This window comes from Vollenhovia emeryi, unplaced genomic scaffold, assembly GCF_000949405.1.
Source record: "Vollenhovia emeryi isolate VEMERY1.0 unplaced genomic scaffold, V.emery_V1.0 DF939141.1, whole genome shotgun sequence".
Classification (NCBI taxonomy): Eukaryota; Metazoa; Arthropoda; class Insecta; order Hymenoptera; family Formicidae; genus Vollenhovia; species Vollenhovia emeryi.
In genome coordinates, this window is record NW_011967225.1 from 1,068,109 (window position 1) to 1,084,801 (window position 16,693).

Consider the following 16,693-nt stretch of genomic DNA (forward strand, 5'->3'; position numbering starts at 1 on the left):
AGTGGGCATACTGGTTATACTGTGGGCATACTGGTTATACTGTGGTTATACTGTGGTGTGGCTACCTTGCATCACTCTTGCAGTGTGGTGTGTGTTTTGTTGTGACACTGTGACGTTCCACAGAACCTGTTTCTCGGGGCGTTTGAAAAGGACTGATGGAGGGTCCTACGAGAAAGAGAATTCGACGCTCTCGGGAGGAAGAACCTGGAGCATCTAACAGCAACGGCACAACGCGAAGCGACCAAAATCCATGCACTCGAATAGACGAACTACACTTCTATGGAATAAGCAAAATCTTTCAATATTTAAGTATGAAAGACATAAAGAGTGCCGCGGTGGCTTACAGGTACAAAGGTGTCAAATCGCCAACAGCGAACCAGGTTCGATGTAACCGCGTTCCTACTCTGCACTTATTAAAAGCAAACAGTATAGTTACAGATTTCTACATCGCGTTTATGTTAATATAGGCATGAACAATTCAGCGAGAAATGATTTCGTCGGCGGATATCGATTTGACGATTTCGACGATAGATTCAGCATCGTTTCGACGCCGATTAACAACATCGACTGTGTTTTCATCGAGGGTCAAGGTCGGGCTAGAGTCCGATCAGAATCGGGTTCGGGTCGAGCGCTTCGGTTGAAACACCAAATTCAAGTCTGAGCCCTACCTTATAAAATTACCTTAGAATATTTTTAGATTTTAATTTAAGAAAACAGAACTGAGGTAAATCAGAAAGCTACTTTACTATTTAATCTGTTGGCAACAATACAGGAACTTAACTCGACTCTGGTCGTTTCCATCGAACCTCATTTGGTCCGTACCTTAAAATTTGATAAGATAGGGTTCAGGTACGAGTTTGATGTTTCCACGGCAAGGGCGTTTACCCCAACTCGATTCTGGCTCAATTCCAGCTCGGCTTTGACCCTCGATGGAAACACAGTCGTAATCTCTCCCGGCGTGAAAATTTAAGGAGCTTTTTTGTAAACATTAACGACATCGTTGCGTGCTTTGCGCAAATATAATATACCACAGAAAAGGTGCGCAAAACACGTGGCGATATCGTCAACTTTTACAGAACAGGTCCGTTTAATGTACGTACAAATAATGTCTTTGTGCGTGTCGTATATATAAAAATTTCATCATAAAACTATTAAGCCCCGTATTTTAAAGGATGATTTTTGCTCTGTAAACTTAACAGCTCTGTAGCTCTTTCTTCTTCTCATTCATTTTTGTTCTTTCTTTCGTGCACTGTATTAATATTGTGTAACAGCTTAAAGAGATAGAAGGTGTTACGAGCCATTTTTATGCAATATTTTTAGTAATAAATATTTAAAGTCACCCCATTCGCTGTATTACAAAAGGCACCTAGCGATAACATAAGCTGAACGCAGTTTAAATTTGAGTAAAATTCTTTTCAGCCCTTGGTCAGAAGTTGAAAAGGAGAAGAAACGGAAACGATTAGAGTCTTGTCACTTTGTACTGTTTATTCATTTGAATGGCCCACCCAACATCAAACGTACATTTTTAAATTATACAAACATTGTAACAATTGGACAGTCGAATTACATGTACAACATCAAAGATACATTTTTAAATTTTACCAACAATATGAGAATTGAGCCATCGGTATCATTTTGTTTTGTTTCCGTATTTATGCTTGCTGGAATCGGTATATTACTTTGTTTACCATATAAATAAGTATTAATACTAATTTATAGTTTTATAAGAGCACGTACAAATTTTTATTGACATAAAAATATGTAATAAGTGTGTGTGCGTGCGCGTGTACGTGTAAAAATTAAACTTATGTAAACCAATGAATAACCAAGATTTCATAATACTAAAAAGTGAACATTTTACGTAAATCAACTTATGATGGATAAACTATATTTTAATATTAATTCTTTTATTAATTTTTCTATTTAAATCACAGTATAATATAATATAATAATTTATCTTTTATTTTTTGTTCAGATTTCATAAAAGATTCATTTCCACCTGAGTGCGAGGTCATATGGTTATGGGGTGATTGTGTGGCTGCAAATGTAAATCCAAGAAGGGAATTTTTAGATGTAAATGTATTATGTACATTTTTACCACAAATCCCGAACGTGGAAATAAAATTTTTTGAACTGTTAGACGTTTCCACCATAAAAGAAACACATCAATATCAGGATATAATTAATACAATTGTTAAACATAAAACATCTGCGTCAAATCAGGAAACATCTTCATGTTTTATGTTATTCTGTGATTTTGCCTGTTACGATGTAGCACAACGTTGGGCCTCAGCCGTACAAGAAGGGTATAATTTATATTAATTAAACAATTATCGAAGTTTACTATTCCGATATGTCCAACTGTTATATGCATAACGATGGCTAATACCTGAGAACACACGTTTATTTCTCTTTGCATATATGTATATACAGCACAGAAAATAAAGTCGATTCTGTATGCGGTGGAGTATTGTTCCGTATTAGTACGAGGAATCGCCTGTTACTTAGGTGTTCCGCTGTCCTAATTACTGGTTCTATTCGAACGTGGTCCGTCATTTTGAGGATGGAACGCGGTACAACGAAAGAAGAGGTGCAGACAAGATTACAGTCCTTTAAAGACAAAGTGAATTTAAAGAAATATTCCATTGGATTTATAAGTGTGCCTGTATATAGCGAAAAAAGTAATCTCGTTTATGTTGCATTAAAGACGTTTGCGAGCTTATTTCCTCAGACATCCCTAATAAGTTATGTTAGTATTGACAGAAATAGTTTTGGAAAAAATACCGTTGATGACGTAAATGAAGAGAGTGAGTAATCTTTTTCTTTCCTTAGTAAGAATATTATTTTCTGATTAATCAATATAGGTTTCTTGTTGTTTCAGAAAACGATAAAGATAACGATCAATTTAAGAAATTTAATTCTTGGTGTACTGAGGGATGTTTTGTGTTTTTGTTACTCACGTACGGTTGATGTTTTGAGAGAAGATTTGCGTTAGCGCCGTGTGACATGAATATATTTTACCACTCGTGCATTGTTAATTGTAGATGTGGCGTTCAACAATCTTTTTCTTCGAAAAAAAAATTATGAGAGCAATTCTGTTCCGATATTCAAAGAACAAAAACATACAGAATAATAAACGTCCCTATAGAAATGTAAAAGCGAAATAATTACTGGAAAATTACGGTACATCAATAATCTCTAATTATTCAATTACTTTATTCTATTAATTGTTCATTGCTTTTTCGTTCCCAGTTATTGCATTTCTATAAAAGAATCGTAGCAATGAATTCGCGTCGATGAAGATTGTTTCTTATCATCGTTAGATTAGACATGTAATCCGCGCGTTGTGTGCTTGTCCTAAAATTATGTTACCGAAGAATAAGAAAACCAAGTTATGATTTGAAATACTTAACTGTACGTGTACGTCGATTGAAATACTTCTATTATGATAATACATTTTATTTATACTATACGTTTTTTATTTTTTCGCGCCTTTTACTTATTTTCTGATGCGTTTGTTGTGACTAAAGCGAATTATATCCAGCAAGTGATTGCCCGTTGAATGTACAGTGTTTAAGACACGCATTTTTTAAATATAATGCAAATATTAATCCACAGTACTACGTTGCTTATCAACGTTTGTAACATTATCAATTAACTAATTTGTCTTGCCATGTTTGTGCTACGCATTCTGACATCTTATTTCTAAAATTTACATTGTCTACATGAGAGGAGTTGATGTAAATATCATGCAGATAAGTTGTGTCAATGTAATTTTGCATTTCACAGCACAATCCTGAAAAATAGGCGTGGCACGTACACGCACAAAGCGGTGGACTTTATCGGCAGTGTCAGAAGATGCGAAATAGTTCCGAATGTAAAAATGGGCGTAAAGACGCGGCAAAACAGTCTCTTGAAACGGTATCAAGTAAAACGCCGGCGCGGCCGCTCACAGGTTTCTCCCTGTAAGTACAAACTACGAATACACCGGCCTTAATATAATTTCTCATTAATCTGCAAAGTGAATCTGCACCGAGAGGAATGGACGTTGTGGACGCATTTTTCTCTCTCTCTCTCTTTTTTGGCAAATTAATGCCCATTGTAACGTCGCGTTTCGAATTCAGCGAAATTCGGCGCGGCGAGATTCGACGGCGAACGCGCGTCGCGATTGGCGACTGCTCCCGCGCTACGAACCGCGCATGCGCACGCGTGCGCGGACGCGCTTCGTGCAGTCTTCCCGTCTTCCACTTCGATTCGCGCCGACAAAACCGACGACGCCGTCGCGTTCGATCGTCGAACATGTCGTTTCTGTACAGACAGGAGATAAAATGGCTGCAGGAAGGCGCGCCCAACACTTTCGCGATCGGCGTGATCATAAGCAGCACGAACATGAGGACATTCGACGCCACTCGAACCAAATGTACGCATACCCCTCCGTCCATCGGGTTCCCTCCCCGTACGCCATCGACGTTCGCGCGAAATGAAAGAAGAGAGAGAGAGGCGGCGATTTCTTTTCTCTTCTCACCCCGTTGATTTTCTTGCAGTTAGAAACGCGGGCGAACGTAGCGTGTGGACATTCACTTTGCGCGACTCCGAGGAGGATTTTATTAACGTCACCGTGTGGGGCAGCACGGAATTCATGAAGAAATTATCGACCACGTTCAACATCGGTTCCGTAGGTGAATATTTTCGGCACGAATCGTCCGTAAATTGCAGAGAGGCTGATGTGACACTTTGTAATTATTAAATCTCAAAAGTCACGCGAGATACATTGTCTCTTACATATTTAATATATTTTCCACAATTTATATCTGACACAAATTGTTTTCACGCTCGACCTGTATAAATGCGAGCGGTCCTAAATAGCGACTCTCGCGAATGAAGGAGGAAACAACGAGTTTCTATCTTTTTATGACTTACGACGAATCCTGATATAAAAAGGGAGTCTGTTTTACAGTGGAAGTGATAAACGCGAAAATCGTGAAACGCAATGACGAGCAATTTATGCCGTCGACTTCCAGCCCCTTCGTCCTAATTGTGAACGAAGGCGCGGCCCTGGTGCAAAAGCACGACGCGCCGACTAGCGAACAGTACAAGGCTCTACTGACGCGGCCTGTGAAAAGCGTGACTTCCGCGAAAAGCCTGAAAGCGATTTTGGACAACATCGAGGCTCTGTGCAATCGCTTTGTCGACCTCTTGGTCGTCGTTACGTTTGTAAGTTGTAACAAATGACCCAGTGAGAAATGACTCGGCATCGATCGACGAGTCATTTCTCGCTGGTGAAGTCCAGCTTCGCGTGGCTATTGGAAAACATTATTTATTCAATCGCAAGTTCGAAATTAGTATAATACTCTATCAAAATCAATCAATGAATTGCCACTGAAAACAGTGAATGGTCGCTGATTCGCAGTTGTACAGATATACCGCAATTTTCAGTAGTATACTTATAACTGCAAATCAGTGACTATTCACTGTTTTCAGTGATAATGGCCACTGATTGACTAGTTAGAGAGTATTTGTGTTTCTAAAATTTCGATTTCTTACAAATGAAATCAACGCGGAAACCTTTCGCTGCTCCGAAACTGTTACCTCCACGCCCGTGACTATAAATCTGCAATTATTGATTTAACATACCGTAGATCGCTGACACTCGTAATATAATAACGCGAGACGGACGAGCCATAACGTGTCGCAATTTCGAGGTCGCGGACGCATCGACGGATAATACAGTGTCGTTGATGCTGTGGGACAAGGACTGGATCGAGAGAGCTGCATTTTGGGAACCGAAGAAGACGGTACTGTTCCTGATCGACGCTCGCATCGCGTACGACGAGTACAAGAAGAAAACTACCTTGAGTATCGGTACGTTCGAAATCTGATCTCGACTTCTTATGTAATGATTATTGAAATCTCTTTAAAAAAAAATGTATTTACGATGATCTGGCGAAGGGCTACGAAAATCTCTTTGAATAGGTTTCAACGTAATTTTAAAGATTCGACTGTCTTCTATACTATCTACTATAAATTAAATTAATATGTCTTGTAAAAAAATTCTCTCCTAAAATACAAGATAGTTTTCTTTTAAATTTAAGCTATAGCTTATGAAATGATTACATGTATGTACGTATACACATTCAGTTCTTTGGCTATTTTCCATATTGAGTAAGCGCATTAAACGGTTAACAAAAAGACTCGTCACCACATTGGCAATAATCGTATCTATTGCACGTAGCAAGACGAACGTTGATCACGGAGTGTCTGGATATACCGCAAGCCGTGGATATTACGAACGCGGTACAGCATTACGATCCTGATTCCGTATGCAGCGACCCGTTTGCCGTGCCAAATCGTAAGAATAGCAAATGAGCGTTTCTACGCCGAACTTGATGCAAAGATATTGTTGTAAATTAATGTAAACATATTTCTATATCACGTTTACAATCCTGACATTTAGTATTGTGTTAAATATCTGTTAAAAATACTTTCCAATTATCTACGATCAATTAAAATATCTATTATCGCTTAAAGAATGTTTCGAAAAATAGGTATAATGGCAAAAAGAAAAAATAAGTAGCTCTCTCCCCCTCTCTATTTTGTTGAGATAAAATTTAACGCAATTCCTTTACGCGGGTGCAAATGCAAAGTTTACTCTGATTTATTATTAATTTCTGTGTTAACAGCGGATACTATCACGACTGTTATGACGGTGCAGCAAATTTCGGAGAGATTACAGAAGAAAACGACTACGGAGGATGAGAGATTACAATTCGCAACGATCGTGAGGGCCTCGATAACCGAAATGAACTTGGACAGTCCAGTCAAAGACATAATATCTATAAAATGGTACTTTATTTATTCACGTCATATATTATCCAACGAATGAATCGACAATTGCACTGTACTGTTCTCACTTTCACTTTTAGTGCTCTATGTAAAAAGATCGTCGCGGACACGCAGGACTCTTGTATGAACTTAAGTTGCCCGTCAGGCAACGGGATGCGGACGCCATTAAACACTGTAAAGTTTAACGTAAAAATAAATTTGAAGGACGACACCGGATATCTCATCGGATGTCGTTTAACCGGCGACATTGCGGAACGAGTTCTGGGCTGCACAGTTGATGAATTTCAGGTACTTTATTTAAATTGTGGAATGACTATTTTCAATTGTTCACGCAAAAAGGGAACGATTCTTAAAACGTTCTTCGTCGTTTACCAAAAAGTAGAAATGGAAACAATGAAGATTGAAGCATGTAAAATAGCCAAGATTAATACTGTTAAATTTTAGTTTCAATAGTACTTAAAATATAATTATTGTAGGCAATGACAGCAGAAAAGCGCAACGAATTGAAGTGGCTATACCTGTTAGAGAAATGCGACGTTCGTCTGCATATTCTCGGACCAACATCTGCCTTTCCGCGTCCCTTATATAATGTTTTAGCAATTCAACGGGACAAGGAAACTGAACGAGCTATTGAACAGATTGCAGCTACACCCGTATATTAAAAGTTCTATTTTCTCTCTAATTTGATACGAATAATTAGTCATAATTTTTCTTAATAATAGTTACTAGACAAGTTTTTTTATTTTACGTCCACATAAAAATATCAAAAGGATATATTATAAATACGTTCTTTTTTTAACAGACTTAATAATTCTCATTATTCGTATATAATGAATTAAATAACAGACGTACATTAAGAAAAAGATTGTATAAAGTAATTTTTTAATTTGAAATTTGTTCGACAATAAAGATATGTTGTTTAATTAACAAAAAATATGTCAAATTTCACATTGCGCCAAGTTAACTGTTTATATGACAAAAGTTATATAAAATCTTGGCTCTTTTGCTGGAGCAAAGTTTATGTGCTTCGAAATGCGTCTCAACGACGAGCAATAAAATTAGCCAATCGAGTGTCTCACTCGACGTCGTCGGACGTCCATTGGCCAAACCTGAAAATTGGGCGAGCTTCAGGATTAAAAAATGTTCAAGTATCGGCGTTAAAGAGATGTAAGATGTAGAAAATTGGTATATACAAGTGTCACGTTTCATAGTCCTGTACCTAATAGTACAGATTTCTATGGAAAGAACCAATCAAAGCGAACAATTTGATGTGACCAATGATAGGGTCGATTGTTGGGATATGCGACGCGAACAGACTTTGTCTGGACGGGATTGGATCTTGCGTCTTTAGGAACGCGGGATAATGGCAACCCTGTCTTCAATATTTGAATGTGACGTCGTCCGCTTGAGAGACGCAACGTACTTTGCTTTATCGCTGGGTGTTCTTCGTCGTTCTCATCACCGTGTTTTTCGTATGATCGCCAGACGCGCGGTCGACAGGTAGGCGAAAACGAGGTGACCGCTTAGCGTTCCGATCTAAACGCTTGAACGTTTCACGTGCAGACTCACCGGCGCAAGACACTCCAATGCCTTCTCGCGACGAGCGTACGTTAGAGACCCTGCAGAAGACTCACGGTGAACTGCAGCGCTATTACGTTCTACTGCGGTTGATCAGGACCGATCTCGAGAGGATAGTGAAGAACTTTGCCGCGATAAACGGTGGGTGTCGCTAGGTTAAGGTGCGCTCCGTTTCACGCATGTTGCATCATTTATCCTTGTTGTGCACCAAATGTTAAGTAAGGATAAATGGTACATGATGCGTGAGGGCCTGAGCAGAACGGCTGTCTTATACTCTTAAGGGCCAGTTTCACAAACGTCGTTTTACCGCTAACCCATAGTTGATTGATCCTCCGTCTCTTCTTGGATAACAAGATAGAGAAAGATAGGAAGTCGACTGAACTCTGGTTAACAGTTAACCGACGTTTGTGAAACTGGACCTAAGACAGTGTTTTATGTTTCGAGCCTTTGGCTGATGGCAGAGAACAATCCGTAAACGCTTAAGACTGTCTCAGTCGTAGACGTAGGGCAAAGCAGAGAGAAACGTGGGTCGTATACCTTTCACGACTTACGTTTCTCTCTGCTTTGCCCTACGTCTACGACCGAGACAGTCTTAAGCCTTGTCTACATAGAAGTCGTAAAGTCACAGTCGTAAGAATAGTCGACTATGGTTGGTTAATTCTTATGTGTCTGACTGAATTGACCAATTACAGTCGATTATTCTTACGACTGCGACTCTGCGACTCTTATTGTAGACCCAGCATTAAGTGTTTACAGATTCTCTGCCATCAGCCTTTGTCTTGAGGTTAACGTCTTATGTCTTGAGAGTGCAAGACAGCCATTCTGCTCAGGCCCTTACTGTAAGGTCCGGTCGACAATGATTCTTGTATGTATAAATCTAAGATAAACTTACTAATTACTTTAGGACAACCAATTCCTAGAGAAAACGTTCAATGTTTTTTCTTTATTTGGCAGTAACTCAGTTCTCAAAAATATTTAGACCAGGTCGCTCGTGCTGGAAATTTGTGATATAATTTTCAATGGTTTATGTTAGTCTGCAATTGCAATTTTTGCAGAGAGTGACTGTACAGAAGTTAGGCGTGTGCGCTGGGATCACACAAATGATTCGCATCTGCAGCGTTTGCGTTACTGAAAATGTATTGTGCTAATTAAAGCTGTGCTTGCGTGTTTCAGAAGAATAGGAGTTAATTGAGGAACAGACACATAGACCGTAACAGTTGTATAAATAAGAGGAAAGTACAAAAGACCCCATTAAAATGGAGGCTCGTAAGTCTCTAGCGCACAAGCGGCTGGAGGCGATACAGAACTCGCCGACCTCCTCGTCGCCGTTGCGGAGAAAGTCCATTGTCCAATCAACTTCGGTTAGCACTTTCTCGGAAAACGACGATGAGGCGGAACGCATCGCTCGTCGGCGTGAGAAAATTAACGAGGCGTCGGCATTGTCCCCTAACAGAAGCAGCAAAAGATACTCCCTGGGATTCTTAGCGAACATTCCGGCGCCCCAGATGACCGAGAGCATAAATCAGTGCATAAAACTGAGCGCCGAGAACAAGATCAACATTAAGAACGCGTTCAGCTTGGAGATGATCGACTTCATGACGTATATGATAAAGAAGCAAGATGCCAATATGTCGAATCTGCAAGTGGCCAGCACGTCTTTGGACGTGAGCACCAAGATCTACGGATACCGCGTGGACAGCGTGCACATGGAGATACTCAAGATGGTCGGCGGACTGGATAAACAGGACAATACGGAGGAGCAGGAAGAAACTACGCAGGGAGGCGGGGTCGAGGTGCAGACGAAAACGAAGAGTAAGAAGAAGAAGAAGGCGGGGCAGGTCATCAGCACTGTGGAGGCTCTGAGAGGCAACATCGAGATCGCGAAGCCTGTGTCGATGACGATAGGCGAGGGAGATCTGCAGACTAGCGACATGCTGTACCAGGCGATACTGCCGAACCACGCCAACTCCGGCTTTTATCAGCATTTGTACAACGACGTGATCGTCGACGTCCTAGAGAAGACGTCCGAGTCGACAATTAATTCGAACGCGAGGTACGGCATACCGAAGATCGAAGATTTTTCGAATTTAGAAATCTGTAAGTTGTACTCAAACTTCGAGTTTCTTGGCTGGTCCGTGGAGAACGAACCGGAGGAGATGTCGGAAGAAGAAGCCGGGCCTCATGACGAGAGCGGCGATCGATTCCAATTCGATTTGGACGCGAGCGTGGCGGCCGACGACGAGCCTGCGCCCGAGCCCATGAACTATTTCAACATCGAGCAGGACAACGACAACAACGAGAACAATGCTCAGGCGTGTTATCGGGACACGACGGACGCGAATATCGTGGACGTGCCCAACGTCCGGGTGTCCGAGTACTCGTTCGTCCAGCCGAGCATGCGCTTGCACTGGGCCGGCCCGTCCCACTGGAAGTTTTGGAAGTTCGCGAGATTAACTGGCGTCGAAAGTGGCACCAAGGTAGCTTGCATGCAGGCTAAGCAGCGAAAGAGAAAAGAATTCGAGCTGCTGTACGACGACGACGACAACGTACGCGATGTCATAGAGGCGAAATTTGCGTCGAGCCAGTCCATTAAGTTACATGCCAAGACTGCGAAAGCGGAATGGACCACCGAGAGCTTGGTGCTACCGGAAGATGTGCATTACGACGTCACAGAATTGAACAAGTTCTACATGTACAAGAAAGCTTTAAGAATTGAGAATGGTGGAGACAAAGGGGACGGAGATACGGTGGCCGTTGCGGACGTGTCTGACGGCGAGAACTACGATTATAACAATCCACACGATACGCTCGAGTACTGTCCCAACGTTGAGCACGATGACGACTACGAAGATTACGAAAATAGGGATGATGGTCACGACGATTGTAACTTCGATGATGGCGCAGTTACACAGTTGGGTAGCCAGGGTTTTACCGGCGACAATCTGGTCGCCGCGCCGAAGCTAGTTAACAAAATACCCATCGCGTATTGCTTAAAGGCGAAGAGGATCGACATGCGACAATTGAAGAACGCTATGTGGACCTCCATGAAGTCTACGAACGATAACGTGGCCGCGGCGAATACTGAAGAGACGGCGAACAAGACTGACACGATGAAGGATGGTAAACAATTCGGTGATATTTACAAGGCGCTACCGAAATTACTGACTAAAAGTAACGCCGAAGCACTGAGCGTGCCGATCGCTTTCATATCCATGCTACATCTGGCAAACGAGAAGGAATTGAATGTTCGTTCGGTACCGGACTTGTCTGACATTATCATCGAGCCTGGGAAATCGACATCAGCGTGAGAGAACTTTGCCTCTATGTAAAAATTCAAGAAGATTTATAACATTCAAAGTGTAATATTTTTTTTAATTGTAGAATTGATGGAAAGTTGTAGATTATAGACGTTTTATAAATACAATGTAATGCAAATTGATATTTTTTTAAAGGAAAATTAAAGATAGGCGAATCACACAATGTCGTGATAAAAATTGCAAAGAGCTCGGCCAAGTCCAGTATTTCCGGAAAAGAGTTAGATTCGTTTTGGATTTAAAGCCAGCGGCACACAGTCTTGCTCATCTATCACATGGAATTCTGATTGGCTCTCACTAGCCAGCAAAGGTGCACGCAAGCAAACCAGCAAGCGAAAAAGCATCGTGTGCCGCTGGCTTAAATTAAAGTTTGATGCGTAGATTACGAATATGCAAGTGCCAAGTTGCAACAAAGCTACCAATCGTGACTACTTGCCACCGCAGATACTATTTAGGTTCGGTTTCACCAACGTCGCTTAACTTTAAGCTTAGCTTAATTCGTTCTTTGTCTTTTTCCGACTGTTACTTTAGATAGACATGAATTAAGCTAAGATTAAAGTTAAACGACGTTTGGTGAAACCGGGCCTTATTTTCCTCTTTAGATTAAATGTCAAGTCCAATTAAGCTTGATATCAGAGAGAAAAAGTCAAGTCTGAATAAAAATCAAAAACATAGATGATTAATGAACAAGTTAACTTCAACACTGCTGAAAACTGAACCAGTTTAACTGACCGTCTGGTGAAAGTGGGATTTTAAGTGGGCCGTTTCTCTGGAACGGTAGCTGTGTTCAATTTGCCTAACTCCAGGCTAAATCCAGACCGAATTTTTAACTCTTTTTTTTTTTCCAGAAATACCTTGTCCAACTTGGTCGCACTCTTTCTTTATATTTTGTTACATGATTACAATAAGGAGTATTTGACTCGGAGATAGAGTAAGTTATTTATAAACAGCGTTGCGCGAGTCGTTACGAAAACTCAGCAGCAGTGATTGTACCAGGAATTAAATAAGTCTCTAATTTGGTGTCAAAGGATGACAATAAATACAATTGTTCACCGGTTCTCTACTTGCAATCATCTCGTCATACAGGTACATCAAAGATGATCTTGCTAGAGTTAAGTTGTGTACGTTTTATATAAAATAATTATAAATAAGTAAGTATTCTTGCGAAAAAAGTATTACAAAATCTTAAAAAAATTAATACGCAGAATAATATATATATATATATGTTATTAAAATACATATATATATATTTTTGTCGTACAAAGAATAAAGTATTATCTTTTTATTTTTAATCAAGAAGTACGCGTTTCTCACCTTCGTTATTCGCGCTTGAGTCACAGGCGTATCAATTTGTTCGTTTCTTTTATGTATAATACACACGCACACACATTCACATGCGTTCTGCGTATCGCGGATCACTTGTTTGATCTCGCGCAAATCCGTCGCGAGTCGCACGACCGTGGCAATGTTCTCGTCTTGACGCATTCTGCAAAATTGTGAAAAAATGTTGTAAATCGTTCTCTTTCTTTGTATCCGAAAAACATAAAAATCAGTCATGACCGTACTATCGAGATCGTGCCTCGATTTGTCGCGGCGATGCGGACGTCGTTTCACCTTGGCGCGTCGCGGATCTTCGAAAATCCCTCCGGCCGACGAGCGGACGGTCCAGAGAGTCGAGGAGAAGAACGCGGAAGGCTCGACGAGGCGGGAGAAGGATGAGAATGCGCGAAGAGGCGACGAGAGTGGCGTAAAGGTGTGCATCATCGGCGGGGGAGTGACGCCTCTCTACACCGCGGTTCTCTTGAAGCAATATCGGATTATCAAAAGCATACGCCTGGTGGACACGAGGGATTCCGCGTTGGAGGCCTTGACGGACGCGTCGCACCTGGAGACCAGCCCTCGTATAGATCACTTCCGGCGAAAGGACATAAAACAGGCCCTGAGGGAAGTAAGAGCCTCGGGAAATACCGATCGCACGGAAAACTTTCTTGCAGATCTGTCGAGATAAAGGAGAGAAAGTATCGGGCTCAATTTAGTAATCCAGAAGAAATTTTAGTTTAAAAAGTAAAGTTTAAAGGCCAGTTTCACAAACGTCGGTTAACTGCTAACCAAAGGTTAATTGATCCGCTGTCTCTTCTTAAATAATAAGATGAAAAACGATGGGGAGTCGACTGAACCCTAGTTAACAGTTAACCGATGTTTGTGAAACTGGCCCTAAGACTCTCCGATAATTGACAATAAAAAAGAAAAAACCAAGGCATGTGAGAGTCGAAGATGTAATGCGTCACTTTGTTTCGAGGAACTCGCGTGTTAACCCTTTGCACTCGGAATTATATTTCATCTATTGGTTTGGACTTGAAAAATGTCGAGTGAGACTCGGCAAAGGAGCTCCTGAGGTAAAAACTGATGTCGAGTCACACTCGACAGAGGAGTGCAAAGGGTTAAAACGGCCTACGTGTGAGAACTCGTGAATATTGAGAAAAAGAGGAAAACAAAAATGCCCAGGCGAGCATCGTCGCGCTCATGGACGAGACGGACGTCGCCGCGGCGGGCAGCGCGATGGCGCGGGAGCAATTCAAATCGACGGCCGACTACGTGCGTCAGATGACGGATCGGATACTGCGCTTCTGCCCGGACGCCGTCGTGGCCGTGTTCGCGCGACCCGTCACCGCCACCCTCGCGATGGTCTCGGAGATCTGCCGGTGCGCGGGCTGGTGGAACCCCGACCGGCTCGTCGGCTCGACCGCGTCGTACGGCGGACGGATCGAAGGGACGGCGGCGGCCATCCTCAACCTGGAGCGCGCGAGCCTCTCGGTGCCGCTGGCCGGCGGCGCCGACGTGCGAACCGTCGTGCCGCTATTGTCGCGCGCCGTCCCGTTCAACCAATTCACCAACGTACGGGCGAGAGTCTCGATCGTGGAGCTTTAATCTCTAATCTGTAATAGAGTTCTTCGAGTTAGAATTCGAATGCCGCCCGCGCTTTTCGAAAAGCGCCCAAATCTGTTTCCAGTACGCGTGAAGTTTGTTAATTAAGGGCCAGTTTCACAAACGTCGTTTAACCGCTAACCGAAGGTTAATTGATCCTCTGTCTCTTCTTGGATAACAAGATAGAGAAAGGTAGGAAGTCGACTGAACTCTGGTTAACAGTTAACCGACGTTTGTGAAACTGGAACCTAAGGATGCTTTCCAGCAACGTACACAGGCGACATTGTCTAGCACAGTGAATCGTTTTGTCTTTGTTTGGCATTGTTAAACGAGGATAAAATGATTCTCTGTATTACTGTGTCAATCTGCGTCTTTTGCTGGAAAGCACCCAATGTCTTATGTTCTAGTTCCGAGAAATGTATAGCCAATCGGCTTGCAGCTTGAAAGCCGTACATTTCTCGGGACTAGAACTTGGACATTGAATCGTGGACGCAAGGCTTTAGAAAATTAATGTTATTTGATAGTTCGTATGTAATGATAACTTCTTTGACAAAAAGAGATTAAAAGATTCCTCTTTAGATGAAGGAAACGAAAGTTTATTGAAAAGTTGCATTGGGCGACAGTTCTGTTGCAATTTCGCGTGAAATTTCTTTGTCTGTGACAAACAAAAGAAAATCTGCATCAGTCTAGGTAAAACAGTCGTGATAAAATTCCGTCTCCTTCAAAGTTCTTTTAGATATAAAGTTCAAGATTCAAAATTCTTTCAAGATATAAAGATTACTCTAAAGGCCTATGTCGACGATGCTAGAACTTGATCCAAGTTCTAGTTCTGAGAGATCTGTAGCCAATCAACTTGCAGCTATTCCGCAAGAGATGCAAGTTGACTGGCTACACATTTTTCAAAACTAGAACTTTGACACAGTTCTTGGATCGTGGACACAAGGCTTTAGAGAATCATCTGTATAGTACAGACATTAAGATAAAAGTCAAATTATCGCACATATAACATCTCTTTTGCAGAGATCTGATCTCAACATATGATTTGTGTCCTCATTAAACGCACATACACAATAATCAATATGATTGTCAGGCGCAACGCAAGACCCTGCTGGAATCGCTGCGGGCAGGCGACGAGGGGGTGAGGACAGGACCTCTCGGCGAGGGTTCGTCATTGTCGTCCGGAACGGCTGCCGCGGGACTGCTGCTCAACCTCGCCGCCGGTCTCTCCGGGCATGAGCGCGTCGTCACCTGCGCCTACGTGCGGTCGGACGTGCTGCCGGTCTGCCGATTTTTCACCAGCGAGTTGGAGCTGGGGCCGGAGGGCGTCAAGCGAAACCTGGGCCTGCCCAAGATCTCGGCTGGGGAGGTGCACCTGATCGAGCAAGCGATACCCCTGATTAACGAGCACGTCGACATGGCGGTGGCGGCGGTCCGGACGGAGAGGACGCGCGCGAGGACGCGCTGACGACTACACCGGATCGTCCCCCCAATCTCGCGGGAAATCTGGCAGAGTCGGTCAATGTAGACCCGCGCAAACATCTCGGATGTTGAAACGTGTTATTGTAGACTTGTTGCGTGCATTCGTCTTTGCGATATGCCGTTTCGTGGAAAACTCGCTTTGTAAAAGTCGGTAAATAAAGCACGAATAGACATTGCTCGCGCTGTACCGCGCGGACAAAGGAGCGTAAGATGCTTTTGCGGCTGTGCGACGCTTTTTAAAATTGTACACTTTCCATTCAATTTTAGCTTTTATTTCATCCATTGTATGTACTCTTAGGCCGGTATTCATAGTCGATTCTTATTTCAAAATCATCTTAAGTGTTGTCTTAAGACGCTAATACGACTCTGTGATTGGTTGAAATCACATTAAGAGTATACTTAAGATGATCTTAAGTATATAAGAACGGACTAGGAATCGGCTTAGAAATTTCGAATTGACCTCCTGGGTGCCAATTCTGTATCTTACACTATGGTGAAAATGCTAAAAGCGCGGCGACTAGCTTCGTCTCTTTCTGACTGTCCCTCTAGAAAGA

At 42.1% G+C, this 16,693-nt stretch overlaps 3 protein-coding genes across 7 annotated transcripts; all 3 read left to right on the forward strand.

The window, feature by feature from the left end:
• The first annotated feature begins 23 nt into the window (after positions 1–23).
• Positions 24–7,777, forward strand: LOC105566987 (meiosis-specific with OB domain-containing protein). 5 transcript variants are annotated; one of them, XM_012021467.1, is made up of 10 exons: positions 296–346; positions 3,045–3,183; positions 3,790–3,965; positions 4,545–4,679; positions 4,958–5,214; positions 5,640–5,862; positions 6,233–6,349; positions 6,681–6,843; positions 6,924–7,131; positions 7,320–7,777. In XM_012021467.1, the coding sequence occupies exons 3-10, from the start codon at positions 3,884–3,886 to the stop codon at positions 7,503–7,505; spliced, it is 1,371 nt and encodes a 456-aa protein (XP_011876857.1). In that variant the 5' UTR covers positions 296–346; positions 3,045–3,183; positions 3,790–3,883; the 3' UTR covers positions 7,506–7,777. The 5 variants fall into 5 exon arrangements, with proteins under 5 accessions (XP_011876853.1, XP_011876854.1, XP_011876857.1 ...); XM_012021463.1 differs by lacking the exon at positions 3,045–3,183 and having other exon boundaries at positions 24–346; XM_012021464.1 differs by lacking the exon at positions 3,045–3,183 and having other exon boundaries at positions 169–309.
• Positions 7,778–7,906: 129 nt separating this feature from the next.
• LOC105566989 (condensin complex subunit 2) lies at positions 7,907–12,260 on the forward strand. The gene is made up of 3 exons (XM_012021468.1): positions 7,907–8,343; positions 8,407–8,562; positions 9,595–12,260. The coding sequence occupies exon 3, from the start codon at positions 9,678–9,680 to the stop codon at positions 11,727–11,729; it is 2,052 nt and encodes a 683-aa protein (XP_011876858.1). The 5' UTR covers positions 7,907–8,343; positions 8,407–8,562; positions 9,595–9,677; the 3' UTR covers positions 11,730–12,260.
• A 722-nt stretch (positions 12,261–12,982) lies between these two features.
• On the forward strand, positions 12,983–16,182 carry LOC105567080 (probable malate dehydrogenase, mitochondrial). Its single transcript, XM_012021634.1, has 3 exons — positions 12,983–13,738; positions 14,215–14,656; positions 15,732–16,182. Exons 1-3 carry the CDS (start codon positions 13,291–13,293, stop codon positions 16,123–16,125), a joined length of 1,284 nt encoding a protein of 427 aa, XP_011877024.1. The 5' UTR covers positions 12,983–13,290; the 3' UTR covers positions 16,126–16,182.
• Positions 16,183–16,693: the final 511 nt, after the last annotated feature.